The 25,587-nt window shown below is 59.4% G+C and overlaps 1 protein-coding gene across 4 annotated transcripts in view; it reads left to right on the top strand.

Annotated features, from left to right (window-relative positions):
* The window catches only part of FLNA (filamin A), a 52,939-nt gene that overhangs the window by 25,196 nt on the left and 2,156 nt on the right, over positions 1-25,587 (top strand). Inside the window, exons 1-44 of one of the 4 annotated variants that reach the window (XM_053667918.1) lie at positions 2,029-2,139; positions 5,371-5,858; positions 8,924-9,172; positions 9,278-9,375; positions 9,496-9,643; positions 10,147-10,265; positions 10,359-10,436; positions 10,528-10,690; positions 10,776-10,976; positions 11,522-11,659; positions 11,745-11,868; positions 11,983-12,119; positions 12,229-12,422; positions 12,595-12,708; positions 12,793-12,936; positions 13,674-13,797; positions 13,881-14,041; positions 14,118-14,208; positions 14,295-14,464; positions 14,724-14,841; positions 14,936-15,198; positions 15,424-16,021; positions 16,117-16,290; positions 16,371-16,533; positions 16,609-16,769; positions 16,863-17,033; positions 17,404-17,527; positions 17,619-17,775; positions 18,413-18,602; positions 18,758-18,781; positions 21,108-21,355; positions 21,463-21,558; positions 21,715-21,817; positions 21,905-22,045; positions 22,155-22,283; positions 22,481-22,654; positions 22,745-22,906; positions 23,000-23,203; positions 23,286-23,438; positions 23,547-23,669; positions 23,757-24,023; positions 24,153-24,290; positions 24,494-24,609; positions 25,141-25,273. In XM_053667918.1, the coding sequence (XP_053523893.1) occupies positions 5,486-5,858; positions 8,924-9,172; positions 9,278-9,375; positions 9,496-9,643; positions 10,147-10,265; positions 10,359-10,436; positions 10,528-10,690; positions 10,776-10,976; positions 11,522-11,659; positions 11,745-11,868; positions 11,983-12,119; positions 12,229-12,422; positions 12,595-12,708; positions 12,793-12,936; positions 13,674-13,797; positions 13,881-14,041; positions 14,118-14,208; positions 14,295-14,464; positions 14,724-14,841; positions 14,936-15,198; positions 15,424-16,021; positions 16,117-16,290; positions 16,371-16,533; positions 16,609-16,769; positions 16,863-17,033; positions 17,404-17,527; positions 17,619-17,775; positions 18,413-18,602; positions 18,758-18,781; positions 21,108-21,355; positions 21,463-21,558; positions 21,715-21,817; positions 21,905-22,045; positions 22,155-22,283; positions 22,481-22,654; positions 22,745-22,906; positions 23,000-23,203; positions 23,286-23,438; positions 23,547-23,669; positions 23,757-24,023; positions 24,153-24,290; positions 24,494-24,609; positions 25,141-25,273 (7,156 nt within the window). In that variant the 5' untranslated portion in view covers positions 2,029-2,139; positions 5,371-5,485. Of the gene's footprint in view, positions 1-2,028; positions 2,140-5,352; positions 5,859-8,923; positions 9,173-9,277; positions 9,376-9,495; positions 9,644-10,146; positions 10,266-10,358; positions 10,437-10,527; positions 10,691-10,775; positions 10,977-11,521; positions 11,660-11,744; positions 11,869-11,982; positions 12,120-12,228; positions 12,423-12,594; positions 12,709-12,792; positions 12,937-13,673; positions 13,798-13,880; positions 14,042-14,117; positions 14,209-14,294; positions 14,465-14,723; positions 14,842-14,935; positions 15,199-15,423; positions 16,022-16,116; positions 16,291-16,370; positions 16,534-16,608; positions 16,770-16,862; positions 17,034-17,403; positions 17,528-17,618; positions 17,776-18,412; positions 18,603-18,757; positions 18,782-21,107; positions 21,356-21,462; positions 21,559-21,714; positions 21,818-21,904; positions 22,046-22,154; positions 22,284-22,480; positions 22,655-22,744; positions 22,907-22,999; positions 23,204-23,285; positions 23,439-23,546; positions 23,670-23,756; positions 24,024-24,152; positions 24,291-24,493; positions 24,610-25,140; positions 25,274-25,587 lie in introns of those variants that run through there. The other 3 variants (XM_053667922.1, XM_053667923.1, XM_053667926.1) reach the window with 3 other exon arrangements.

Genomic DNA, 25,587 nt, shown 5'->3' with positions numbered 1-25,587 from the left:
CTGACCAAAAGTCTTTTAAAGAACACCTTGCGTTCCAACCCTAGAACCATCAGTTCATCTAGGAGCTGTTGCCATGGCCAGTTGGAGAGTCAGCCTGCCCTGGCAGGAGGAATGGAGCTGATTCTAGTGGTTTTCCAAAATCTTCACCACGGGGAGCACAGGTATTTCATTTACATTTTTTTAAACCAGGGAAGAGCTGGTGCCATACAAACCTTCGTTCTCCATAGACCTAGAAGTAGAGACCAAGAGCTGATGTGTGGAGGGGGGTGTATGTAGAGGGGGACAGAAGTGTAAAGAGAGGATTCAAATGGAGGCAGGGGTCCCAAGATCCAGTCACATGGCTGGCCACTGCCTCCTTCATGCCCCCTCCCATATTGTACCCCTGGCAATGCCTGTAGAAGGCAAGTTTCCCTCCTTGAAGGACAGCTATGGCCATAAGCTCCAGCACAGCCACCTAATGGGCTGAATTCAGGCCACTTATCTATCAAGTGATGATAATCCACTGCCCCTCCCGCCAGAGGGGGGAGTGAAAGATGGAAACAGTGGCACTGTCAGGAGATCCCACCATGAGTCAAGGTGGAAAGGTCATTGCCAGTAAAGCTAGCAAAAGCAGCAGGATGCAAGGACGCCTGGAGGGTGATTAGCACCTTCCCATTCTGTTAAACTGTAGATCAACCAATACATTTAGCAGGTGTGACCAAGCTTCTTCTTTCCTCTCCCTACTTTCTTTTTTTAAAGATTTTTTAAAATTTATTTATCTTTAGAGGGGAAGGGAAGGAGAGAGGGAGAGAAACATCAATGTATGGTTGCCTTTTGTGCTCCCCCTGCTGGGAAATGGCCTGCAGGGAACTGACCTGCAACCCTGGTATGTGTCCTGACTGGGAATCGAACCGCGATTGTCTGGTTCGCAGGCCTGCACTCAATCCACTGAGCTACACCAGCCAGGTCCCTTCTTTATTCCTCCCTCCCTCCCTCCCTCCCTCCCTTCCTTCCTCCTTCCTTCCTTCCTCCTTCCTCCCTCCCTCCTTCCTCCCTCCCTTCCTCCCTCCCTCCCTCCCTCCACCTCCCTCCCCTCCCCTCCTCTCTTTCCATGAAGTAGAATAGAATAGAAAATATCAAAGTGCTTTGCATATACTAAGGGACAGTAGTTTTGTGAAATGTTTGTTTCCGTTATTTGTGTCTGTATATGTGTGCACGCACGCAAACTGGCTCAGGATATAAAAAATATATAGTTCTTATTGTGGGCAAAATGTTAAAACGACACTGCTTTATATGGCCTTCCTCAGAAGTGACATTTGAGCCGAATCTGAAGCTACCAGGAAATGGGCACATAGAAGAGGAAGAGGGAGCCTAACAGTGCCAGGGCGTGGCTGTGCCCACCCAGCTCACAAACACTTGGCTCTTTGGCTGCACCTCACTGTACACTCCCAGGCTTTGGGACTGTGCCTGTTTGTGCTCTAAGAATTCAGTACGTTTCTGCTGCCCACTCCCAGGCCTGACACCAAGCAGGGGCCAAGTCATTGGCAGCTAGTCTGCTTTGCTCATCACTGGGCTTAGGTCCCTGCCCCACTGGGGCCTTGCTGGTGGTATGGGTTCAGTGGACACCTGCAAAGGCCTGTTATTTCACTCCTCCCCAGAGGTCAGAATCTGACTTGCCTGGCCAGCCCAGGTTTGGGACAAAGACAAGGGCTGTGACCCTGAATGGCTCCCTGGAGGAGGTGGCCTTTCTGGCTGTGTTGAGACGAGGGCCCTGCAGACCCCGCGGGCTCTTGAGACGAACCTCCCCCCAACATCACCCCAGCGGCCCTTGACGGGCGGTGAGCTCATCGAGGAGGGGGACGTCTCCAGACGGCTTGGGTGCTTGAGCTCACGGCGCGCCCCCGCCAGCCCCCCTCCCCTGCTCCTGGGCGATTTTACCAATTAAGGCTTTTTCGCCGGGCCCAGCCGGGCAGGGCGCAGGGCGGGCGCGGGGCGGGGGTGCGGCCAACAAGAAGGCGGGCGGCAGCAGCCCATTCGTGTAGAGGCGCGCGGCGTGCAGCGGACGCCAGCGGAGCCCCGAGGCGCCGGGCGCGGGCGCGAAGGAAAGCCACGCGCCACCCTGTGGTTGCGGGCCGCCCGCAGGAACAGCAGCAGCAGCAGGTGAGGCCTCCGCGGCTGGGCTCTGCTCGGGATGGTCACCGCGCCGCTCGCGGAATCGGGGTGGGGGTGGCGAATGCAAGCGGAGAAGCCCCGAGAACGCAGGCGCCGGCTTGCACCCAAGACCAAGCCAAGTGCAGCTAGGGTACGTGAGCGCTGTGGAGGCGCCCTCTGCTCCCGGGAGTGCGGTACCCAGAGGCTGCCTTCCCTAGTATACCCGCGAAGCTGTGTCTATACCCAGGAGTGTGGGAGTCCAAGGCCACAGGGGGTCCCTGAGAGAGAGGGTATCTGAGCGTCTGTCCGAATATGGGCTCGTGTGGGTGCCCATGTGCTGGTCAGTGCATAACTGGGAAGGGCGGCCCCAAGAGCAGGAAATAGTGGGCTGAAGGTGCATGGCCACATGGAAGGACACTTCGAAGCCAGTGTGCCCCCGGGGAGGGCAACAGTGGGTTACTCGCTGGCACCAATCCTCAGGGCACCAGCAACCTTGGGCACAGGGGAGCTTCCGGGACTGCTGCACTCCATGGGGGCCAGGGCAGGGCTTTGGCCAGGTACGAAAAGCAGGATCTTCTCAGACAGGCCAGGTTCCTGGCTGGGGACCCCCTCCGGGGTTGGCTCTGAGCTGGATGCTCACTGACAGACAGGATGTGAGCAGCAATGTGCCCAGATTTCCAGGTACAAGAAAAGTAGGTGAAGTGTACATGCTCCAGACTTAATGATCACGGTGGGCGCTCAGGAAATGAGTGCTCTCACCTGCAGCACCTGGTCTTTCACCATACCATTCTGAGGCTTTCTTCACCAGTTGAAGCACCCTAGTGGGAAAGCCTGGCCTGGGGTCTGAGGGCCGGGGGCGGGGAGGGGGCGGGGTGTGTCTAATATCCAAGAATCTACTCCAAATAAGGGAAAATATGAAAGAGCTGGATTTAGGCTTCCAAAGATTGCCTCATCTGGGGGCTTTGGGATGGGGCGCCATCTGGTGGTGATACTATGTCCCCTAGGGACAAGAACCCTCTACAGTCCTGTCCCTGTCTCCCCTAAATAGGGAAAGCCTAGGGCTGGAAGCCATGACACCCAGGTTCTGTCCACCTTTCTATTAGAGTTGATTACTGGTCAGTTACTCTGACTCAGTTTCCCTGCTCTCTGATTGTCCACAGATGACCCAGTTGGATAGCACTTAGTGAAAAGAAAATCAATTCTTGATGTAATTTTTTTGTCCTTGGGAACTTGAGTTCCAGTGGGGCTGGGGGAGCAGAAGGACAACTTAGCCTATCTGAAATGGGGCCGTCCAGGTTCCCCCTTCACAGCTCTCCCTCCCACCTCCACTCTGGTTCCCAAGACACTGTGGTATGGAGTTTTGTGCAGATGTAGTTGAAAGAGGTCAGGAGAGGGGAGAGTGCCCAGGAGATTAGCCTCAGATAGGAAAAGGCCATCTGGAGTCCCTACCACCACCATTGATGAGGAAAACCAGTGGGGTGACAGGTAGTGCCTAAGTGAGCGTGCTGGAGGGCAGCGAAGATGCCAGCTTGTGACCATAGCCCCACTGTGGGTAATGCAGACCTTAGTCATGCAAGAGTCAACCATATTTGGACATGACGTGCTGGGGCCTCCTGTCCCACTTGTTTTTAGCAGATAACTTAAGACTAGTCTGCAGCTCAAAGAACCAAGCAGGAGGGAGAGAGACCTAAAGAAGGGGACATCCTGGGAAGGAGAGGTACATGGAACTGGGAGAAAGAGGCACACTCTGGGGATGAAGCCATAGGTAGGCTAGCTTCTCTTTTTTTTAATATTTTATTTATTTATCTTTAGAGGGAAAGGGAAGGAGAGAGGGAGAGAAACATCAATGTATGGTTGCCTTTCGTGTGTCCCCTGCTGGGAATTGGCCTGAAGGGAACTGGCCTGCAACCCAGGAATGTGCCCTGACCGGGAATCGAACTGTGATTGTCTGGTTCGCAGGCCCCTGCTCAATCCACTGAGCTACACCAGCCAGGGCGGCTAGCTTCTCTTGATTGAAGAAGGTAGCAGTGAGTGTCTCCAACAGGCTTCTTGCTGGTCTCCATCTCCGCACGGTAGTCTCCTCACTGTCTCCAGTGACGTACTAGGAAATTAATTTTGAGCAAATACTGTAGTTCCCTGTTGTCCTGGGGACACAGCCCAGGCTCCTCGGCAGGCCTTGACAGCCTTCTGTGGTTTGCCCCCCTCAGTTGTTGGGCCCCCAGTCCCAGCGGGGGTGCTGTACTGCCACAGCACTAAAGCCCACCCAGACCCAGGTGCTCAGAGCCTGCCAAGCCCTATTGGAAGCCCTGAGCACACCACTCTAGGTCTAGAAAGGGCCCCTGGGTCCCTGCTTGGCCACTACCGGGATCACATTGGGCTCCAGGGCCATTCAGGCAGGAGAGGAAACCACCAGTGCCACAGATGGGCACCACCCCAAGTGGACACTCGCTGTCTGTGCACACATCAAATGGTGCCCTCAGCCAGTGTCCACTGCACTCCTGGCCCCTTCCAAGACTGCTTGCTCCTGGAGTGCTGGCAGCCTCCTGGCCCAGTGCCCCATTTCCTCCAGGGTGGAGCTGGGAGGGAGAGAAGGGATGGGGACCTACGGGTGCAGGTGCAGAGGCCAGGGCTCTGAAGGGCAGAATGACTGGCCTAGGACAGAGGGTCTGTGGGCAGCCTAGAGTCCTGGCTCTGCATAGCGGGGCCTGGCCCAGGACCTGTGCTCTCCAAGAGCTCACCCTTAGGATTGCACCCCTTCCCTCTGCTTCCAGGGCACCGGACAGGGTGCGGCTAGGGGTAGCGGAAGTGGGGGAGAGTGGGGTCAGGGCTGGGATGGGAGTGGGGAACAGGGCGGAATCCACGTGACTCAGGAAGAGCTAGTTGCCGCTACGCCCCACAGGGGCCATAGGGAAGGAAAGTCCCTTGTATGGCATGCTTGCTGGAGACCAAGTGGTCCAGGGCCAGATGCTGCTCAGCCTTTTCTCGCTGCAGCATTTCTTGTGGCGCTGGCTTCAGGCCATGGGGCTTGACTACATCCTTGCTCCCATTTGGGGTCCAACGATACCTTTTGGGAGCTGGTGGGGTCCGGCTCAAAATGGCCGGGGCTGGGGGCTTTGAAGGGGGGGGCATTCCAAAGGGCGAGGCACTGTTGGGTGGGCTGGCTCCGGAGCCCCACCCCGTGATCACGCCCCATTGTGACCCCGCCCCCGCCCGCATTTAAAGGGCTCGCTCTCTCCACAGCTCAACCTCCACTGTCTGCATCGCCCCTTGCTCGCTGGAGTGCCTGCGACTTTAATTAAAGGGCCGTCCCCTCGTCTTGGCTGCAGCACCGCCCCTCGGCTCCTCGCGCCTCAAAATGAGTAGCTCCCATTCCCGAGCGGGCCAGAGCGCGGCGGGCGCGGCTCCGGTTGGCGGTACTGACACGCGAGACGCCGAGATGCCGGCCACCGAGAAGGACCTGGCGGAGGATGCTCCTTGGAAGAAGATCCAGCAGAACACGTTCACCCGCTGGTGCAACGAGCACCTCAAATGCGTGAGCAAGCGCATCGCCAACCTGCAGACGGACCTGAGTGATGGGCTGCGACTTATCGCCCTGCTCGAGGTGCTCAGCCAGAAGAAGATGCACCGCAAGCACAACCAGAGGCCCACGTTCCGCCAGATGCAGCTCGAGAACGTATCGGTGGCGCTCGAGTTCCTGGACCGTGAGAGCATCAAGCTCGTGTCCATCGGTGAGGGTGCATGCAGTCCCGTGGTGCTGGGAGGGCGAGGGCTGGAGCTCCGCGCGTCTTTCCATCTCCCTTGGCTAGACCCCTCCCAGCCATCTGCCCTGAATCACAGTGCATTCTCAGAGTAGGGGGTTCCCGGGCCTTCCAGCTCCACGCAGGCCTCGAGAACAAAGGCGCGCTGGCAGGCCGGCCAGGCTGCTTTGCGGACCGCTACGCGCGCCCCCGCCCGCTGCGCCCCGGCTGGCCCGCGCCCAGGCTGAGCTCACATCCTCTGCAGGCCGCGCCCCCCGCCACTGCGATTGCTGTGGGAGAGGGCCTAGAGGGTGGGCATTGGCCAGGCTCTGGCCAAGCTCTGGCCCTGCGCCCAGCACCCCATCCCTGTGCAGGAGGAGGTTCCCTACAGCAGTTTGGAGAGGACCTTCTGGCTTTCAGGCGCCCCTGCAGTTCTTAAACAAGGGAGTTGGGGCTTGTGGGTTCCATTGTTTAGGGCTCTCAGCTTTTTCTGGCCCTGAAAGATGACCACCCCACTGGAGATGGCTCCAGCCCCCCGTTTAGATTTCCCCCAGGGAACTTTGGAGACCAGAGAAGAGCATGGCTAGCAAAACAGCACCTGAGATGAATGTGGGTGTCAGCCAGTGAAGGGACCCAGGTTATAGTCTACGGAGACACTGAGTTACTGTTGATTTGGGGCCAAACTCTTGCTAACATGTAGGACCTGCTTTTCTGCATCTAGAATGCAGGAGTTGGTTGGGAGGTACTCCAGCATATGCTGGGCTCACTGCCAGCCCAGTGTCCATTCACTGGGCTGGCGATGCTGGCATTGACCTGGCCTACTGCAGCATCCCTGGTTCTTCTCAAGATGGAACCTACTCAGGGATAGGCATCAGAACTGGTTACTTTGGGAATTACAACAGAGAAAGAAGAAGGGGCACGAGCTTTCTTCAGAATTGAAAGGGGCCTTTCAGTTATCCCCCTGCCCCTGGCATGGTCCGTGCTGAATGAGCCTGAGAAAAGTGAGAGACCAAGATTCAGGTGTCTCTAACCACTCAGAGGGCAGGTCTTAAGGGCCTCACCTCTTTCTTTGGAATGCCTGTGGAGGCTGAGGCCCACCCCCCCGTCCCAGCCTCTGTCTAGCCAAGCTGAGTCATCTCTGAGCCTTGGGGGGGGGGGCAACCGGATGTGGGGAGGCGGGCCACACCCCAGCTGTCTGGGGGGGGTCTCCTCCTCCCTCCTCCCTTCTCTTTTGAGCTGGCTGGAGCAGGCCTAGTTCCCAGAGCTTTGCCATATAAGGCAAAAAAATGTTGGAAAGCAGCAGTGATTAGGGGAGGGAGGGGGCAGGCTGGCCCCAGGACTGGGGAAAGGGGGTGGGATGGGGCGGAGCCATCCAACCAGCCAGTCTCCCAACCCTGCGGGGTCCTTCCCTCTCTCTTTTGTGAGGGGAATGGGGAGGGCCTAGGCCTGCCTCCTACTGACCAGGGGGCAGGCCCAGTCCCACTCACCAGGGCTGATGAGCTTGGCCTTGTGTGTCCCTTGGGGGGAGGGGGGGTGGTCACAGCAAGCCTCAGTCCTCCTTAGGGCTCTTTTGCTGGATTCAGGAGTCTGGGGATGGGGGCCTAGTGGGAAGCCATGGGTGTCTCTGTGCCCTTGGTCTTCCTTGAACCTTCTAGTCACCTCTACCCTGAAGCTCCCTCTTCTGCCTTCCCATTGTCTGGGGACAGCGCAAGGCAGTGGTGCAGGACCCTGACCAACCCCAGTCCAGGAACAGAGAGGCCTCTCTGGTTTGAGTGGCTCAGCTGGTCTTCAAGTTGCTGTCCACTGGGTTCAGAGGCCACCTGCTATTGATACCCCTTTTTGTGGCATCCATTCCCTTCTCCCTACCCCCAAGTTGACTCAGTAGACAAGTATTTTCTCTCAATTGGGGGTAGGGTGTAGACATAGCAGGGATTTCAAAGATGAGCTCTTGGTAAGCTTGACCTTTTTCTGAGCCCCACTCCCAGCCCCCCACCTCTGAAGGCTAAGACCCAGAAGAGCCTTGGGTGGGGCCCAGAGGGGGGGTTCCCATGGTGACAGGGTGTAGGGTCCCCGCCCTAACCACTTCCCTTGTGGTTAGCTTGGTGGCCGCCTGCCTGAAGCCCAGCGGCCCGTTAGGTGGCAAGGAAGGCAGGCAGCAGCTGGTTGGGCTCTGCTGAACCAGCGGGACTCAAGGACCCCGCCCATGGCCTCTGCCACCTCAGTTCTCAAGCTGGGCCCTGGGTGCCAACCCAGTCTCAGTGGCTCTGCCTTCCTCCTTGAGATGGGAGGGGGGGCCCAGAATGTGTGCTGCTGGTCATTCTGGCTGGTAGGTCATCCTTGCCAGGTCCGACTGAGTCAGGGCCATTCCGCCCAACTGGTGGTTCCCTTGGACACCCAACCCCTCCCCTGTGCCAGGACTGTTGCCTGACTCCCAGCTCTGTGGGAGGTAGGCGGGCACTCTCTACCCAAAGGGTACTTACCCAACACCTCCACTTCCTTTGTCTCAGACTACCCACCCTGGGGCAGCAGTTGTATTTCTCAACTGCCCCACCCACCAGCCTTCCTCTTCCTCAGCCTCCGGCCCCAGCCCCCTCCCCTGCCAGCACCAGGTCAAGAGGCCCTGACATACAGGCCCACTGGGGCTGGGCTATTTCTCCTGCCTGTTCCCTGGAGACCCCTGCTCGTGTTGCTGTAAAGCACTCATCCTGCTCACTCCAGAGCGCTCCCCTGGCCCTGTCTACAGCCTGTAGTTGTCATCAGTCCTTTCTCTGGTCCCCCAGGGCTTCAGGCAACACCTCCTCATTAAACTGTATTGTCACCATGTGTCTATAGGTGTCTCATCTCCCCCTAGAAGTCTCCTTTACCTCTGGAACCACCTAGACCCCCTAGGGGTCCTGGACAGAAAAGGCCCACCCTGCCCCACAGGGGGCCTCTCCCTCCCTGGGGTCCCCTGTACTACCACAGTCCCCACTGCCCGGCAGTCATCTGCCACCCTGTGTGTGCGCATGTGTATGGTGGCCCCTGCTGCCCAACACTGCCGCTCTTTTTCCTTACAGACAGCAAGGCCATCGTGGATGGGAACCTGAAGCTGATCTTGGGCCTCATCTGGACCCTGATTCTGCACTACTCCATTTCCATGCCCATGTGGGATGAGGAGGAGGATGAAGAAGCGAAGAAGCAAACACCCAAGCAGAGGCTTCTAGGCTGGATCCAGAACAAGCTGCCGCAGCTGCCCATCACCAACTTCAGTCGAGACTGGCAGAATGGCAGGGCCCTGGGTGCCCTTGTTGATAGCTGTGCCCCGGGTGAGGAGCGTGGCGATAGAGGGGCTGGGGCTATCTGAGTAGATGGTGGATGCACCCTGCAAGGGTGTCCAGTGGCGCCCATACTCAGCCCTCCTTGTACCACAGGCCTGTGTCCTGACTGGGACTCCTGGGATGCCAGCAAGCCCGTGAACAATGCGCGAGAGGCCATGCAGCAGGCCGATGACTGGCTGGGCATCCCTCAGGTACAGCTCCGTCTGGACGCCCAGGGCTGCCAAGACCCGTACTCCCAGTGGGGAGAGGGGTCACATCCCAGGAGCCCGAGGCCTGCAGGCCAAATGGCTCCTTTCTTCTGCCTGTGACAGGTGATCACCCCCGAGGAGATCGTGGACCCCAACGTGGACGAACACTCCGTCATGACCTACCTGTCCCAGTTCCCCAAGGCCAAGCTGAAGCCGGGAGCTCCCCTGAGGCCCAAACTGAACCCAAAGAAAGCCCGAGCCTATGGTCCAGGTGAGGGAGCCAGCCTGTGCACTGACCTCCATGTAGGACAGTGTCATTCCTAAATTTGGAGGTCCCTGGGAGTCTTCAGACACACGATAGCTAGGTTATCAGTTGCCCTCCAAGAGTTAGAGTTGGTCAGAACTGGCCACTTGTGACCAGCCACCTGCCCGAGGTAGAGCATGTTCAGGGAGGGAGGACACAGCACCTTTACTGTAAATGGAGACGAAACCCAGCCAGGGTATCATGCAGAAGCAAGGGCCCAGGCAAACCCAAGCGAGTGTTCCAGAAAACAGGTTCAGGCCTGTTTCACAGCAAAGGTACAGCTGGGGCCCAAGGCCAGGCTCTGTGTACCGGAGTTCATGCTGAACTGAGTCACCCAGTTGTGAGCATGTCTCATAGGTACAGCAAGGAGGGGTGCTGAGCCTTCAGAAGGAGATGCTACCGAAGGGTGACAGGGTGGAAGGCAATGGCCCTATCAGGCCACCTAGGCCCTTCTCGTTTTCTCTTGGCAGGCATTGAGCCCACGGGCAATATGGTGAAGAAGCGAGCAGAGTTTACTGTGGAGACCAGAAGTGCTGGCCAGGGAGAGGTGCTGGTGTATGTGGAGGATCCAGCTGGACACCAGGAGGAGGTAGGGCCAAGTGCTGGCAGGGCGGGGCACTGGGATGCCTCCACTTACAGGGGCTTCTCTTAGCAAATGCTTGTGGGCTCCTTCCTACTACAGGCAAAAGTGACTGCCAATAACGACAAGAACCGTACCTTCTCTGTCTGGTATGTCCCCGAGGTGACGGGGACTCACAAGGTGAGCCCTCAGCCCATGGGGAGGCTGGTGGCAGGGACAGTGGCTGCATGGCCCCAAACCTACTCTCACAGTCTGCCGCTCCTGAACACAGGTCACCGTGCTCTTTGCTGGCCAGCACATTGCCAAGAGCCCCTTTGAGGTGTATGTGGACAAGTCCCAGGGTGACGCCAGCAAAGTGACTGCCCAGGGCCCTGGCCTGGAGCCCAGTGGCAACATCGCCAACAAGACCACCTACTTTGAGATCTTTACAGCAGGTGAGGGGAGGCTGCTGAGGCAGTCAGGTCTGGGGCCGGGCAGCAGCCTGGAGGCTCCAGGGGCTAAGCTGGTACTTTGTGGCAGGAGCTGGCTCAGGTGAGGTCGAGGTCGTGATCCAGGACCCTGCAGGCCAGAAGGGCACTGTAGAGCCACAGCTGGAGGCCAGGGGTGACAGCACGTACCGCTGCAGCTACCAGCCCACCATGGAGGGTGTCCACACAGTGCACGTCACCTTCGCTGGTGTGCCCATCCCTCGAAGCCCCTACACAGTTACCATTGGCCAAGGTAGGCTGGTCCTGGCAGCTCTGTCCCTCCCCCTTGCTGGGGCCTCCCATGGGAGGGTCAGCTGGAAGGTCCGACTCCAGCCCTCTGCACCCTGGCACCCTGGGTCTCTGCTTCCACCGTCTGGGTGAGCTCTGCTTCCTCCCTGCTGGGACCCTTCTTCCTGCTGCTCTCGCCTTCTCCATCTCTCTCTCTCCTCACGCTTCCACCTTCGGAAGAACTTGCTCCAGCTGTCTAGAAACCTGCTGCTCTCTGCTCTGCCCACAGGGTCAACGGTACTTGAATCTGTCTTCCTCTGGGAGGGGAGGGCTGGGAAGGGGCGGGGGACTGTGTGGAGCAGTTGGGAGGAGGCCTGTCACATCCTGGTCTGGGCCACAGGCCTTGGGGTCATGGTCCCTTTCAGTTTGTTTCTTGCATGTCCCTCACTATCTCCTGGGGCCCAGTTCTGAGGCCCCCCGCCCCCATCCTGATGGCCCAGCCCCGGGGAAAGCAAGGGAAGGGTTGGCCAGTGCCAGTTCCCAGTGGCTTAGTGGACCCTCTGCCCACAGCATGTAACCCAGGTGCCTGCCGAGCTGTTGGCCGGGGCCTGCAGCCCAAGGGCGTGCGGGTGAAGGAGACTGCTGACTTCAAGGTGTACACAAAGGGTGCAGGCAGCGGGGAGCTGAAGGTCATTGTGAAGGGTCCAAGTAAGTTGGCCTGCATCTAAGGTGGGCAGTGGCAGCCTCTGGGCTGTTGCTGGGCACACCTGAGGCCCTCCTTTGTCTCTGGCAGAGGGTGAGGAGCGTGTGAAACAGAAGGACCTGGGGGATGGTGTTTATGGCTTCGAGTATTACCCCATGGTCCCCGGCACATACACTGTCACAATCACATGGGGCGGCCAGAACATCGGGCGCAGGTGAGGCCCCAACAGTGCTCAGAGCTAATGTGGCACAATCGCCCCTCTGCTCGGCGTGGCGCCCCTGCGGGGTGGTGTCCCTCAACACCACTCTGTGTGGCTTTTTCTCCGCAGTCCATTCGAGGTGAAGGTGGGCACTGAGTGTGGCAATCAGAAGGTGCGGGCCTGGGGGCCCGGGCTAGAGGGCGGTGTCGTTGGCAAGTCAGCGGACTTTGTAGTGGAGGCTATTGGGGATGACGTAGGCACCCTTGGTAAGTTGGAGGCTTCAGTGTGTGGGCACCTGGGGGCAGAGGGTAGCCAGGCACCCCCCAACCCCCTGCCAAATTCCAGGACACTGACAGACTTGGTGGCTATTGTCAGGTTTCTCGGTGGAGGGCCCATCGCAGGCCAAGATCGAATGTGATGACAAGGGTGATGGCTCCTGTGATGTGCGCTACTGGCCCCAGGAGGCTGGCGAGTATGCGGTGCATGTGTTGTGCAACAGCGAGGACATCCGGCTTAGCCCCTTCATGGCCGACATCCGAGAGGCACCGCAGGACTTCCACCCAGACAGGGTAAAGGGCCCATGCTGTTGGCCTTGGCCCTGGCCTCCTTTTGCCTCTGCTTGGGGGCTGGGCTGAGTGGGGGTCCAGGCCCTGGGCTGGTATCCCCAGGGTGTTTTCTTGTCAGTCTATTTTCTTGGTGGCCTGTATTTGGTCCCCTGAGATCTGCGTGGCCTCCCATCAGGTGAAGGCACGTGGTCCTGGATTAGAGAAGACAGGCGTGGCTGTCAATAAGCCAGCAGAGTTCACGGTGGATGCTAAGCATGGCGGGAAGGCCCCTCTCCGAGTTCAAGTGCAGGTGGGGTGCTCACCCATGGTGTAGGGTTGGGGGTGGGCAGGTGCCTAGGTCTGGGCACTGACCAGTTGGCCACCTACTTTCCAGGACAACGAGGGCTGCCCTGTGGAGGCGTCAGTTAAGGACAATGGCAATGGCACTTACAGCTGCTCCTATGTGCCCAGGAAGCCCGTGAAGCATACAGCCATGGTGTCCTGGGGAGGCGTTAGCATCCCTAACAGCCCCTTCCGGGTGAGCCAGCCCCCCACAGGCCCTGAACATTCCTTTAGCACATCTCCCGCGGGCACCCGTTCTGTATTTGTCTAGCTCTGTTAGGTAAAAACATGAACCTTCTACAGCTCACTCACTCTACATGTACAGTTTAGTAGTTTTGAATCCTGCAGTTGAAGTTAGGTCGTTTTCACCATCCAAACAAACTCCTTTACCCCTGATATCCTCCTCCCCCAGCCCTAAGCAACCACTAGTCTGCTTTCTGGCTGTGGGCTTGCCTGTCCTAGGCATTTGCTAGAGACGGAATCATGCAGTTTTTGGCCTTTCACATCTGGCTGCTTTCACTCACCGTCGTGTTTTCATTATATTTTCATTAGGGTTCTTCCACGGCAGCACGGATTGGTAGTTCCTGCCGTTTCGTGCCTGAATGATATTCCATTGTGTGGTTTAGGCCACATCTTATCCGGTTATTTGTTGATGGACTTCTGGTGTTTTGTATGTTTTGGCTGTCGTGACTACTGCCACTCTGAACATTTAGTACAAGTGTGCAGACGGGGTGATCTCATTTCTCTGGGTAGACAGGCACCTAAGAGTGGAACTGCAGCGTCATGTGGTCACGTTATGGGCAATCATTTGAGGAACCACCAGACCACTTCCTGATGTGGCTGCACCATTCTGCGTGTCGGCCAGCCGTGGGTGAAAGAACCCCTGCCTCTCCAGGCTGGTCATGCCCTTGCACTTACCCCTGTCCTGTGCAGGTGAATGTGGGAGCCGGCAGCCACCCAAACAAGGTCAAGGTGTACGGTCCAGGAGTGGCCAAGACAGGGCTCAAGGCTCATGAGCCCACCTACTTCACTGTGGACTGCGCGGAGGCTGGCCAGGGTAAGGACCTGCCTCACGTGGGTGGGCATGTGGGTGAGGTGCCCCACGTGAGGTCCCAGCCTCTGCTTCCTCCCCTGCTGCAGGTGATGTCAGCATTGGCATCAAGTGTGCCCCTGGTGTGGTGGGCCCCTCTGAGGCCGACATCGACTTTGACATCATTCGCAATGACAACGATACCTTCACGGTCAAGTACACACCCTGTGGAGCTGGCAGCTACACCATCATGGTCCTCTTTGCTGACCAGGTAGGTTAGCACCCTAACCCTGCTGGGTGTCAGGGTGCTGCTCTTCTCTTAGTTCCTCTCCTTCCACTTACTGCAGGCCACACCTACTAGCCCCATCCGGGTCAAGGTGGAGCCGTCCCATGATGCCAGCAAGGTGAAGGCCGAGGGCCCTGGTCTCAGCCGCACCGGTAAGGAGGACCACCCTCTGGAGAGGTTGGGGACCTCGAGGGAGATTGGAGCAAAATACCCCTACATGGTCGCCTTGTCTCCTTAGGCGTTGAGCTTGGCAAGCCTACCCACTTCACGGTCAATGCCAAAGCAGCTGGCAAAGGCAAACTAGACGTCCAGTTCTCAGGGCTGGCTAAGGGGGATGCAGTACGTGATGTGGACATCATTGACCACCACGATAATACCTACACGGTCAAGTACACTCCTGTACAGCAGGTAGCTACCTTAACCTCCCACAGCTGCACCCCTTCACTGCACCCACCAAGCCCATGGGCATCCTTGAGGAGTGGCCTGGGTGGTCTGTTCCAGGAGGCTTCCTGCCCACTCATTTCCCACCTGAGAGACGGAGGGCGTGGCGGGCCAGGGGAGGAAGAGGAGAGCCAGTGCTTCTCCAACCACCCTCCCATGCCTAGGTGGGGAAGCCAGGGAGACCAGGGTCGTGACCTGTGACTCTGCCCTTCTGCACCCTTCCCAGGGCCCAGTGGGCGTCAATGTCACTTACGGAGGGGATCCTATCCCTAAGAGCCCCTTCTCTGTGGGGGTGTCTCCAAGCTTGGACCTCAGCAAGATCAAGGTGTCTGGCCTGGGAGAGAGTAAGTAGTGGGACCCTTGTCACAGTCACTGAGGATGCCCTAGGGGTTGCCTGAGCTAAGTGTCACACTTTCCCTTCTTTTGTCATCTCAACAGAGGTGGACGTTGGCAAAGACCAGGAGTTCACAGTCAAGTCAAAGGGGGCTGGTGGCCAAGGCAAAGTAGCATCCAAGATCCTGGGTCCCTCTGGGGCCTCAGTGCCCTGCAAGGTGGAGCCAGGCCTGGGGGCTGACAACAGTGTCGTGCGCTTTGTGCCCCGCGAGGAGGGCTCCTACGAGGTTGAGGTGACCTATGATGGGGTGCCTGTACCTGGCAGCCCCTTTCCTCTGGAAGCGGTGCCCCCCACGAAGCCTAGTAAGGTAATTGAGGTATGGGGCCACGCTGTCCTTTCCAGATATGCCCTCACCTTTTATTATTTCTGTCCTTGTGACCTGTGGCTTTGCCCAGGCCTTCTTGTGCCCCTGTCTTGTGGGGGAGGGTAGCCAGAATAAGAAGAGAGAGGTAGATGGAGGGGGGGGGTCTGGGTCCAGGGCCAGGGAGGTGGTGTGTTTTCAGCTCCTGATGACCTGCCCTTTTTCTCTCAGGTGAAGGCGTTTGGGCCGGGGCTGCAGGGAGGCAGTGCGGGCTCCCCCGCCCGCTTCACCATTGACACCAAGGGTGCCGGCACAGGTGGCTTGGGCCTGACAGTGGAAGGCCCCTGTGAGGCCCAGCTTGAGTGCCTGGATAATGGGGATGGCACGTGCTCTGTGTCCTATGTGCCTACCGAGCCCGGGGACTACAACATTAACATCCTCTTCGCCGACACCCACATCCCCGGCTCCCCATTCAAGGCCCACGTGGTTCCCTGCTTTGACCCATCCAAGGTCAAGTGCTCAGGCCCCGGGCTGGAACGGGCCACCGCAGGTGAGGCAGGCCAGTTCCACGTGGACTGCTCAAGCGCAGGCAGTGCAGAGCTGACCATCGAGATCCGCTCTGAGGCGGGGCTGCCGGCCGAGGTGCATATACAGGACCACGGCGACGGCACACATACCATCACCTACATCCCCCTTTGCCCCGGGGCCTACACTGTCACCATCAAATACGGTGGCCAGCCTGTGCCAAACTTCCCCAGCAAGCTGCAGGTGGAGCCTGCAGTAGACACCTCAGGTGTCCAGTGCTACGGGCCTGGGATCGAGGGCCAAGGTGAGAGGCCCCACTGTGAGACAAGGGGGATAGGGGCAACTAGGGCCCCCAGAGCCCCTGGAGCCCCATGCTTCTTCCTCATTGGCCCCCTGTAGGTGTCTTCCGGGAGGCCACCACTGAGTTCAGCGTGGATGCCCGGGCTCTGACAAAAACTGGAGGGCCGCATGTCAAGGCTCGTGTGGCCAATCCCTCAGGCAACCTGACTGAGACCTATGTGCAGGACTGCGGTGATGGCACGTACAAAGTGGAGTACACACCTTATGAGGAGGGTATGTGCTAGGGCTTCTGAGTGATATGGAACATAGCCGAGTGGCCTGGGCCTCTTCTTACCTGTCCTGCCATCCTCCAGGACTGCACTCTGTGGACGTGACCTACGATGGCAGCCCTGTGCCCAGCAGCCCCTTCCAGGTGCCTGTGACGGAGGGCTGTGACCCCTCCCGAGTGCGCGTCCATGGGCCAGGCATCCAAAGCGGCACCACTAACAAGCCCAACAAGTTCACTGTAGAGACCAGGTAAGCAAGTGCCCAGGAGGCAGGGGCCACGATGGGCCTTGAAACCCTGGGAATAACTGACTCTGTTTGCTCCAGGGGAGCTGGCACAGGGGGCCTAGGCCTAGCTGTAGAGGGCCCCTCTGAGGCCAAGATGTCCTGCATGGATAACAAGGATGGCAGCTGCTCAGTTGAGTACATCCCGTACGAGGCCGGCACCTATAGCCTTAACGTCACCTATGGTGGCCATCAAGTGCCAGGTGAGGAGGCAGGTCAGCTGGGGCTGGGCTGGGACCATTCGCTTGCCCTCCACTCTGTCTCACACAGAATCCATCCCTCTGCCCCTTATCCAGGAAGTCCTTTCAAGGTCCCTGTGCATGATGTAACAGACGCATCCAAGGTCAAATGCTCTGGACCTGGTCTGAGCCCAGGCATGGTCCGTGCCAACCTCCCTCAGTCCTTCCAGGTAGACACAAGCAAGGCCGGTGTGGCCCCGCTACAGGTCAAAGTACAGGGACCCAAAGGTGAGTGTCTATACACTTAGGAGCAGGAGGTAGGGAGGGCACAGTCCTCTTTGGGGGACAGGGGGAGGAGAGCAGAGGCTGGAGCAGGTGTGCAGGCCTTTGGTAGAGGAGCCTCATGTGATGGGACCAGAAGGAGGGGGAGTAGACAGGACTTGGACACTGAGGAGATGTGGCAGGAAGGAGAGAATGCCAGGATCCAAGATGGCACCCAGATTAGTTTCTGGTGTCACAAAGGCTCAAGGCCATTCCCGGGAAAGGGAGATAAGGGCAAAGTGAGATCTAGGCCTGGAGTGTGGGGGATGAGTGCGGGGTCGAGCCCCAGCCATCCAGTATGGTGGAGCTGAGGCTCTGTCTTTGGGACCGGGGCCAGGCCTGGTGGAGCCAGTGGATGTGGTGGACAATGCCGATGGCACCCAGACTGTCAATTATGTGCCTAGCCGTGAGGGGCCCTACAGCATCTCTGTGCTGTATGGGGAAGAGGAGGTGCCACGCAGGTAAGAGGCAGCTTACTGCTGGGGTGGAGGGTGGCAGGCTGGGCATCAAGAACCTCCCTAATCACTCACAATGCGCTGGCCCAAAAAACAGCCCCTTCAAGGTCAAAGTGCTCCCCACTCATGATGCCAGCAAGGTGAGGGCCAGTGGCCCTGGGCTCAACACCACCGGCGTGCCTGCCAGCCTGCCTGTGGAATTCACCATTGATGCAAAGGATGCAGGGGAAGGCCTGCTAGCTGTCCAGATCACGGTGAGCTGGATGCCTTGCCCTGTGGGACTGCCGCTCCAGGCACAGGGGAGGCAAGGGAAGAGAGGAGCCCGGGTCGGAGCCGTGTGCAGTATAGGGCATGCAGCTGGGGCAGTACGGGTCTCCTGTGGGAGTCCTGCCAGCCGGGGCAGATCTCCAGCATCTAGGATGATGATGATGACGGGCACAGGCTTCCCCATCCACATACTAGCTCACTCCTGACTTTGAGCACACTACCGAAACCCTTGGTTCCTCAATGTGCCTGCTTGTAGCATTCTCAGGGGCCAGGTATAAGTATTAGGACCTTGAGGCCTTCCAGGGTGGTCCTGGTGCTGGGACAGACTCCAGGGCAGAGGATGGGAGCCCAGAGGTACTCCTAGGGGCAGAGAAGAATGGGTGCCGAGCTCCCTGGCCCTGCCTGTTGTCAAGTGGGGGCGCAGGGAGCATTGAGCATTTTGGGACTTCTCAAGTAGAGGATAGGATTGGATGCAAGTAGCTCTTTTGGGTCACAGCAGGTGAGAGACTTGGAAGCTGTCCTGTAGCAGCACTTGACACTTGCATCTTTGAGAGGGGCTGAGGTAATCCGGAGCCTGGGTAGGCTTAGGCCAACCACCCCCCTCCATTGTGCTCTGCCACACAGGACCCTGAGGGCAAGCCCAAGAAGACGCATATCCAGGACAACCATGACGGCACGTACACGGTGGCCTATGTACCAGATGTGACGGGCCGCTACACCATCCTTATCAAGTATGGCGGTGATGAGATCCCCTTCTCCCCGTACCGTGTTCGTGCCGTGCCCACCGGGGATGCCAGCAAGTGCACGGTCACAGGTGAGCCAGCCTGCCATTGGCCACCGCTGTCAGCACGGGGCTTGGGTGTGCCTGTGTGCAAGGGCTCGCTGCTTGGGGCAGCGTGTGGGAGTGGGGGCCGCCCCCTTGAGTGATTCACCTGACCTTTCTCCTTGCTCTCTGCCCTCTCACCTCAGTGTCAATCGGAGGTCACGGGCTAGGTAAGCTGCTTGCCGGGGCCACTCCCAATGCCCCTCCTGCCCAGAGGGCAGCTTCCTTTCCTCTTCCATGCTGATTCCCAGGACAGTTCCAGCTGCAGCTCTTGGCAGGGACAGAGTTGGGGGGCTGGAGGGTTAGGGCCCAGGGAGGCCTCCGGAGCTGAGCATGAGTGCTCCGGCCCTCCCCTCTCTGGGCCTCTGTTTCCCCGTCTGAGAAGTTGGGTTGCAGCTGAGAGCTTTGGGGTGAGGTGCATCCTGAGAGGCACCCCACTGGGGCTCTGGGGTCTGGGGATCTTGGCACCCCAGGAAAGCCCTGGAGGCAGGCAGCGGGCCCTTCTTGCTTTCCTCCTTCTGTGTGAAGGGCTCCTGCATTGGCTAAGGGGACAAGGGGTCTCCCCCCAACGGTCGAGAAATCCCCAGCCCTGGCCAGATCCACAGACCCTCATCCCCACCTCCCAGGGGCCTCTGTGTCCCAGGCCGGGGGAGGTGCAGCCTGCATGAGCGGGTGGGGCTAGCTGGTAGTGCAGTAGCACCAGCGTCGACTGCTTGGGCGGCCAGCATGGCGGGGCCTGGCCCAGCCTCAGAGCCCCAAAGTGCACTAAGTGGCCCACCCGCTCTCCCCGCCTTCTTCCCTACCCCTATTCCTGCAGCAGTGACGTTATTCAGAGGGTCCCCAACCAGGCATGGAGGTTCTCCTACTCTGGCATGGCAGGGGAGAGCCAACCCCAGCCAGGGACACCAATAAGAGGCAGCAGCTACTTAGGAGGCTCTGAAGGCTGCAGGCCTGGAGCTTGGGGAAAGCAGACAGCGTGAGACTTGGGGTGGCTAGAGTTTTGCAGTCGGGCTCATCTGCCACATAGAGTGGGCCCTGGGATCTATCTAAGATGACAGGCACGTGTGCCTAGGGCAGGGGATAAAGCCTTGGCTGAGGGAGTGGTCTCAGTTTACCTGGCCACTGTGTGCAGTTTACCTGGCCGCTATGCAGAACAGAGGCAGAGAGACCAGTTGGGAAGCCGAAGCCACTTTTATAGACCAGTCACAGGGGCAGCTTGAGCTGGGCTTGTGGCAATGGGACTTGAGGGGGTGCCAAGTTGGGAGGTGTACTTTGATGATGCAGCAGCCAAGACCTGCTGATGGGCTGGGTGGGAAAACTGTGGATTCAAGGGTAACTGTGAGGTCAAGGTCCAAACCACTAGCTAGGTGGTGGGTTCAGGTTCCCAGCTGGGGAGAACAGGTGTGGGTGGGTATGAGGGGAGGCCTCCCGGGGCGTGGGCAGCAGGTGGCTGGGTCTAGAGCTCAGGAGAGCCGGGGAAGGCCAGCTTGGAGCCTTAGGGCAGTGGGAGCCCTAGGCCACAGGAGAGCTCAGTGGCAGGCTGGCTGGGGAGGCCCTCTAGCATAGCCCTGGAGCTGGCTCTGTGCTCCCAGTGGATTCCTGGCAGGAGCTAGTCTACCTCTTACTTTAAGACCTCACAGCCTACAACCCCCTGAGCCTCCACGGCTGAGCCCGGTCTTAACGTCACTGTCCCTCCCCCTTCCTCAGGCACTCTGGGGCCCTGGAGGCTGCTCAGCTGCTCTGCCCTTGCAACCTAGAGGCGGTGGCTGTGGCTTGGGCCTCCTGTCCCCCCTTCCCTCTGGGTGCTGCCACTGCCTGTGCGCTGTGCTGCTAGGGTGCTAACCCCGCTGTCTCCCTGCTTCCCTGCTCCTAGCTCCCTGCCTGCTCCGGGCCATGCCCGGCCGCCCCTCACCATAAGCCTTCGGTTGAGCAAGCATTCTCAGTTGTCAGGAAACTCCAGTTTCCCCTTCAGGCCTGGGGTGGGGGAGGCAAGTATCACATCCCCCCACACTGCAGCAGGACTCCGCCTCACCGCATCTGCACACAGCTCTGGGGGCCAGGGCCAGGCCACAGGGGCAAAGGCAGCTGTTGGGCCCAGCCAGAGCACTGGCATTGCTCAGCATGGTCTGCGGTACCAACTGAGGCTGAGTTGACAGGCGAGGTGGCAGCGAACACTTGTGCCCTGAAGGCAGCAGTGGCTTCATGGGCCCTCTAGGCCTGCCCTTCCTCCCAGACACCTGGGGGCCACCATCGGGCCTTTCCCACATGGGGGCTACCCCCCAAGACAGCACTCCCTGGCTTGAGGTGGCTCAAGGGAACCTTTCCTGCCTTCTGAGAAACTACTCACCGTCCCAGCTTCGGGGGCAGGGGCGGGAGGTCTGGCTGTGCTTGGTGGTGGCAGTAAAAGGCCTGGGCGGGCAGCAGGCAGATGGGAGTGGCCTGAGCGCCAAGCTCATGCACCGGCCCCCCCTTTGGGGACCTGCCCTGCCCCACTAGGTGCTGGCATCGGTCCCACCATCCAGATTGGGGAGGAAACGGTGATCACTGTGGATACCAAGGCTGCGGGCAAAGGCAAGGTTACCTGCACCGTGTGCACACCTGATGGCTCTGAGGTGGACGTGGACGTGGTAGAGAATGAGGATGGCACCTTTGACATCTTCTACACGGCCCCTCAGCCGGGCAAATATGTCATCTGTGTGCGCTTTGGCGGCGAACATGTGCCCAACAGCCCCTTCCAAGTGACGGTCAGAAGGGGCAGGGGGTGGAGGGTCTGGGTGGGACCTGTTCTGTCCCCACAGGGCTCCCCTGTGCTGGATGACAGAGTCTTCAGCTCTCATGTGTTGCTCTGCAGGCTCTGGCTGGGGACCAGCCCACAGCACAGCCTCCACTACGGCCTCAACAGCTGGCCCCACCATACACCTATGCCCAGGGCAGCCAGCAAACCTGGGTATGGCCTAACTCTAGGGGACATTTGGGGGCTGGCCAGCTGGGTGTCCCATGAGGCCCCATTCTGACACTTGTGAGGAGAGAACCCAAATACTCCTGCTTGGGACCCCTTCTGCTCCAAGAGCCCCTTCACTTGGACCCTCTGTCTCCACTGCAGGCCCCAGAGAGACCCATGGTGGGCGTCAATGGGCTGGATGTGACCAGCCTGAGGCCTTTCGACCTCGTCATCCCCTTCACCATCAAGAAGGGCGAGATCACTGGTGAGTGGGAGCAGGAAGCAGCTTGGGAGCCACAGAGGCCAGCGTGTGCCCATGGGCTGCCCTGACCCCAGCCACGTTGCCCTACAGGGGAGGTGCGAATGCCTTCCGGCAAGGTGGCACAACCGGCCATCACCGACAACAAGGACGGCACTGTGACTGTGCGCTATGCACCCAGCGAAGCTGGCCTGCATGAGATGGACATCCGATATGACAACATGCACATCCCAGGTGTGCCCCCGCAGTACGCCACCGCCGCCTCATAGAGGCCTGGGGCTGGGTGGGGGCCTCGGAGGCAACACAAGGTCCCCATTCCACATGGCCCCTCTTCCTGCCCTAGGAAGCCCCCTGCAGTTCTACGTGGACTACATCAACTGTGGCCATGTCACTGCCTACGGGCCTGGCCTCACCCATGGGGTAGTGAACAAGCCTGCCGTCTTCACAGTCAATACCAAGGATGCAGGAGAGGGTGAGTAGCAGCTCTGGTCTTGATCTTCTGTGTGCAGCGGGATGTCCTCATCCTGTGGACAGCTGGACACAGGAGGGACACTCCCGAACGGGGCTCCCCGCCCTGCCTCTGTGTCCTCTGCTTGCCTGTTGGGGCTCTTCCTCATCAGTGCAGTGTGCCTGTGTGCAGTTCCCACCCTCATCCATGACTCTCTCCAGGGGGCTTGTCCCTGGCCATCGAGGGCCCATCCAAAGCAGAAATCAGCTGCACCGACAATCAGGATGGGACATGTAGCGTCTCCTACCTGCCTGTACTGCCCGGTGACTACAGCATCCTAGTGAAGTACAATGAGCAGCACATCCCAGGCAGCCCCTTCACCGCCAGGGTCACAGGTGGGTGCCACCAGGAGCAGTGACAGAACACAGGTGACAGGGTGGGTGCATTCTCTCTCTCCTGGACACTCAGTGACTGTCCCCTGCCAGGTGATGACTCGATGCGCATGTCCCACCTGAAGGTGGGCTCTGCTGCTGACATCCCCATCAATATCTCGGAGACGGACCTCAGCCTACTGACGGCCACTGTGGTGCCACCCTCGGGCCGGGAGGAGCCCTGTCTGCTGAAGCGGCTGCGCAATGGCCATGTGGGTAAGAGGCTGAGGGACAGGGCCTTCTGGAAAGGAGGGGGGTTGGGGTGGGGGGTATGCCTCTCCATGGCTCACATGCCTGCTCTGTGCCCAGGGATCTCCTTCGTGCCCAAGGAGACAGGGGAGCACCTGGTGCATGTGAAGAAGAGTGGCCAGCACGTGGCCAGCAGCCCCATCCCAGTGATGATCAGCCAGTCGGAGATTGGGGATGCTAGCCGTGTGCGGGTCTCGGGCCAGGGCCTCCATGAAGGCCACACCTTTGAGCCCGCAGAGTTTATCATTGACACCCGTGATGCTGGTAAGTGGTGGTGGCGGTGGCGCGCCAGCCGGGGCAAGACCGCTGTGCTTGGCTTCCTGGCTCAGGGATGTCTCTCCTACAGGCTACGGCGGGCTCAGCTTGTCCATCGAGGGTCCCAGCAAGGTGGACATCAACACAGAGGACCTGGAGGACGGCACATGCAGGGTCACCTACTGCCCCACGGAGCCTGGAAATTACATCATTAACATTAAGTTCGCTGACCAGCATGTGCCTGGTGAGTGCAGCATGCTCAAATCTCTCCCATGGCGAGTGGCCTTCTTTATCACACCCCAGGGCTAGAACGTAACCTCTGCGGGGTATGGTCTGTGCTTTTTTCCTGCAGGCAGCCCTTTCTCTGTGAAGGTGACAGGCGAGGGCCGGGTGAAGGAGAGTATCACACGCAGGCGGCGGGCCCCTTCAGTGGCCAACGTTGGAAGTCATTGTGACCTTAGCCTAAAGATCCCTGGTAGGAACTGTAGGGAGCCAGGGAGGGGTCCTGGGCAGAAGGGTGGGGCCTAGAACTCCTGTTCACCAGGCTGTCCCCTACCTACAGAAATTAGCATCCAGGACATGACAGCCCAGGTGACCAGCCCATCGGGCAAGACCCATGAAGCCGAGATTGTGGAAGGGGAGAACCACACGTACTGCATCCGCTTTGTGCCTGCCGAGATGGGCATGCACACAGTCAGCGTCAAGTACAAGGGCCAGCATGTGCCTGGGAGCCCCTTCCAGTTCACCGTGGGTCCCCTGGGAGAAGGGGGAGCCCACAAGGTTCGTGCCGGGGGCCCCGGCCTGGAGAGGGCTGAAGCTGGAGTGCCAGGTAGGCCCGCTTTCTGTCAGGTGTTAGCTGTCCTGGGCAGGGTGGGGGTTGAGGAAGGTCAGCCGCGCTTGGAGGGGGCTGAGGCTGGGGGCTTACAGCCCTCCATGAGGACACTTTGTGTTCCCGCAGCTGAATTCAGCATCTGGACCAGGGAAGCTGGTGCTGGGGGCCTGGCCATTGCTGTCGAGGGCCCCAGCAAGGCTGAGATCTCCTTCGAGGACCGCAAGGATGGCTCCTGTGGCGTGGCCTATGTGGTCCAGGAGCCAGGTACTGAGGGCTTGGCTGGGGTCAGGGGAGGCGATGCCTTGGTGCGGGGTCTTGGTCTGGGTCTGTGCAGACAGCCCCCTCAGCCCCTTCCGGGAGGGGCCTCGACCCAGGGCCACCCAGGCTATTTTGTCTGTAGGAGGCTGGAGGCTAAAACACTGAAAGTGGGGGCCTCCCAGCATACCTTCTGTGCTCTTCCTGTCCAGGTGACTACGAGGTCTCAGTCAAGTTCAACGAGGAGCACATCCCCGACAGCCCCTTCGTGGTGCCCGTGGCTTCTCCGTCTGGCGACGCCCGCCGCCTTACTGTTTCTAGTCTTCAGGTGAGGCACTGAGAGAAACCGCCCGCCTGGGGCTCCTGGGCCCGGCCAGATCAGAGCCGCTGCAGAGAGCAGGCCTCGGCCCTGTGTCGAGTGCCCCGCCCAGCCCAGCTCGGGGCGCCGGGCCTCTGCTCTGGCCGGGTGCAGCCCACGCTAGGGGTTGGCAGGAAGCTCCCCTGCCCACTGCGTGGAGTTTTTCTCGTGTCTCAGGTCTAAAGGCTTTGAACAGAAGCCTGTGCCCCTTGAGCACCAGGGCTGCGGTTTAAAGAGGGACAGCCTGCAAGGGCTGAGTGCTGGCCACAGGGTGGGGCCGCCCTCCCTTCATGTTGCCCGGGTGTGTGACTGCAGAGCGAGTGGGTCTGGGGTTGGGGGCGTGTGCCTGCAGCTTGCTGCCCCTTGAGACTCAATGGCTCTCCCTCTTTAAACCAAGTTGGACGCCAGATGGGTAAGTGCAACCCTGTGGGCCTCCTGCCTCTGGGGCCCTGCCCTCCCTCACCCGGCCGCCCTGTCTAACCATGTCTGCTGTGCTTCCAGGAGTCAGGGCTAAAGGTCAACCAGCCAGCCTCTTTTGCAGTCAGCCTGAATGGGGCCAAGGGGGCGATCGATGCCAAGGTGCACAGCCCCTCCGGAGCCCTGGAGGAGTGCTATGTCACAGAGATCGACCAAGGTGAGGCCCTGTCCCTACCCGGCCACCCGGCCACCTGCTCTGGCCCTTCTGGGAGCAGCGGGCCTGCCCGGCTGGCTGGAAGTGGGCCGAGCATAGGAAAGGAAGGCACACATTCTGTAAGCAGCCGAGACAGGGCCCGCAAAACTGGGCTCCCTCAGCCCGGCAGAGCCCTGCCACTACTTGTGACTCATGGCCTTGGGAATCTGGCTCAGCAGCCATGACTGCTAGAAAGGAGACAGCCTTCTGCAGGCAGGACGATGAAGTCTCCTGAAGGAGACGCCTCCAGGCCAGCCGAGGGGCTGCCTGGCCCTTTA

The sequence above is a fragment of the Artibeus jamaicensis genome, unplaced genomic scaffold, assembly GCF_021234435.1.
Source record: "Artibeus jamaicensis isolate MK-2021 breed Jamaican fruit bat unplaced genomic scaffold, CSHL_Jam_final contig_1417, whole genome shotgun sequence".
In the NCBI taxonomy this organism is placed as follows: Eukaryota; Metazoa; Chordata; class Mammalia; order Chiroptera; family Phyllostomidae; genus Artibeus; species Artibeus jamaicensis.
This window is presented reverse-complemented; position numbering and strand designations above follow the sequence as displayed.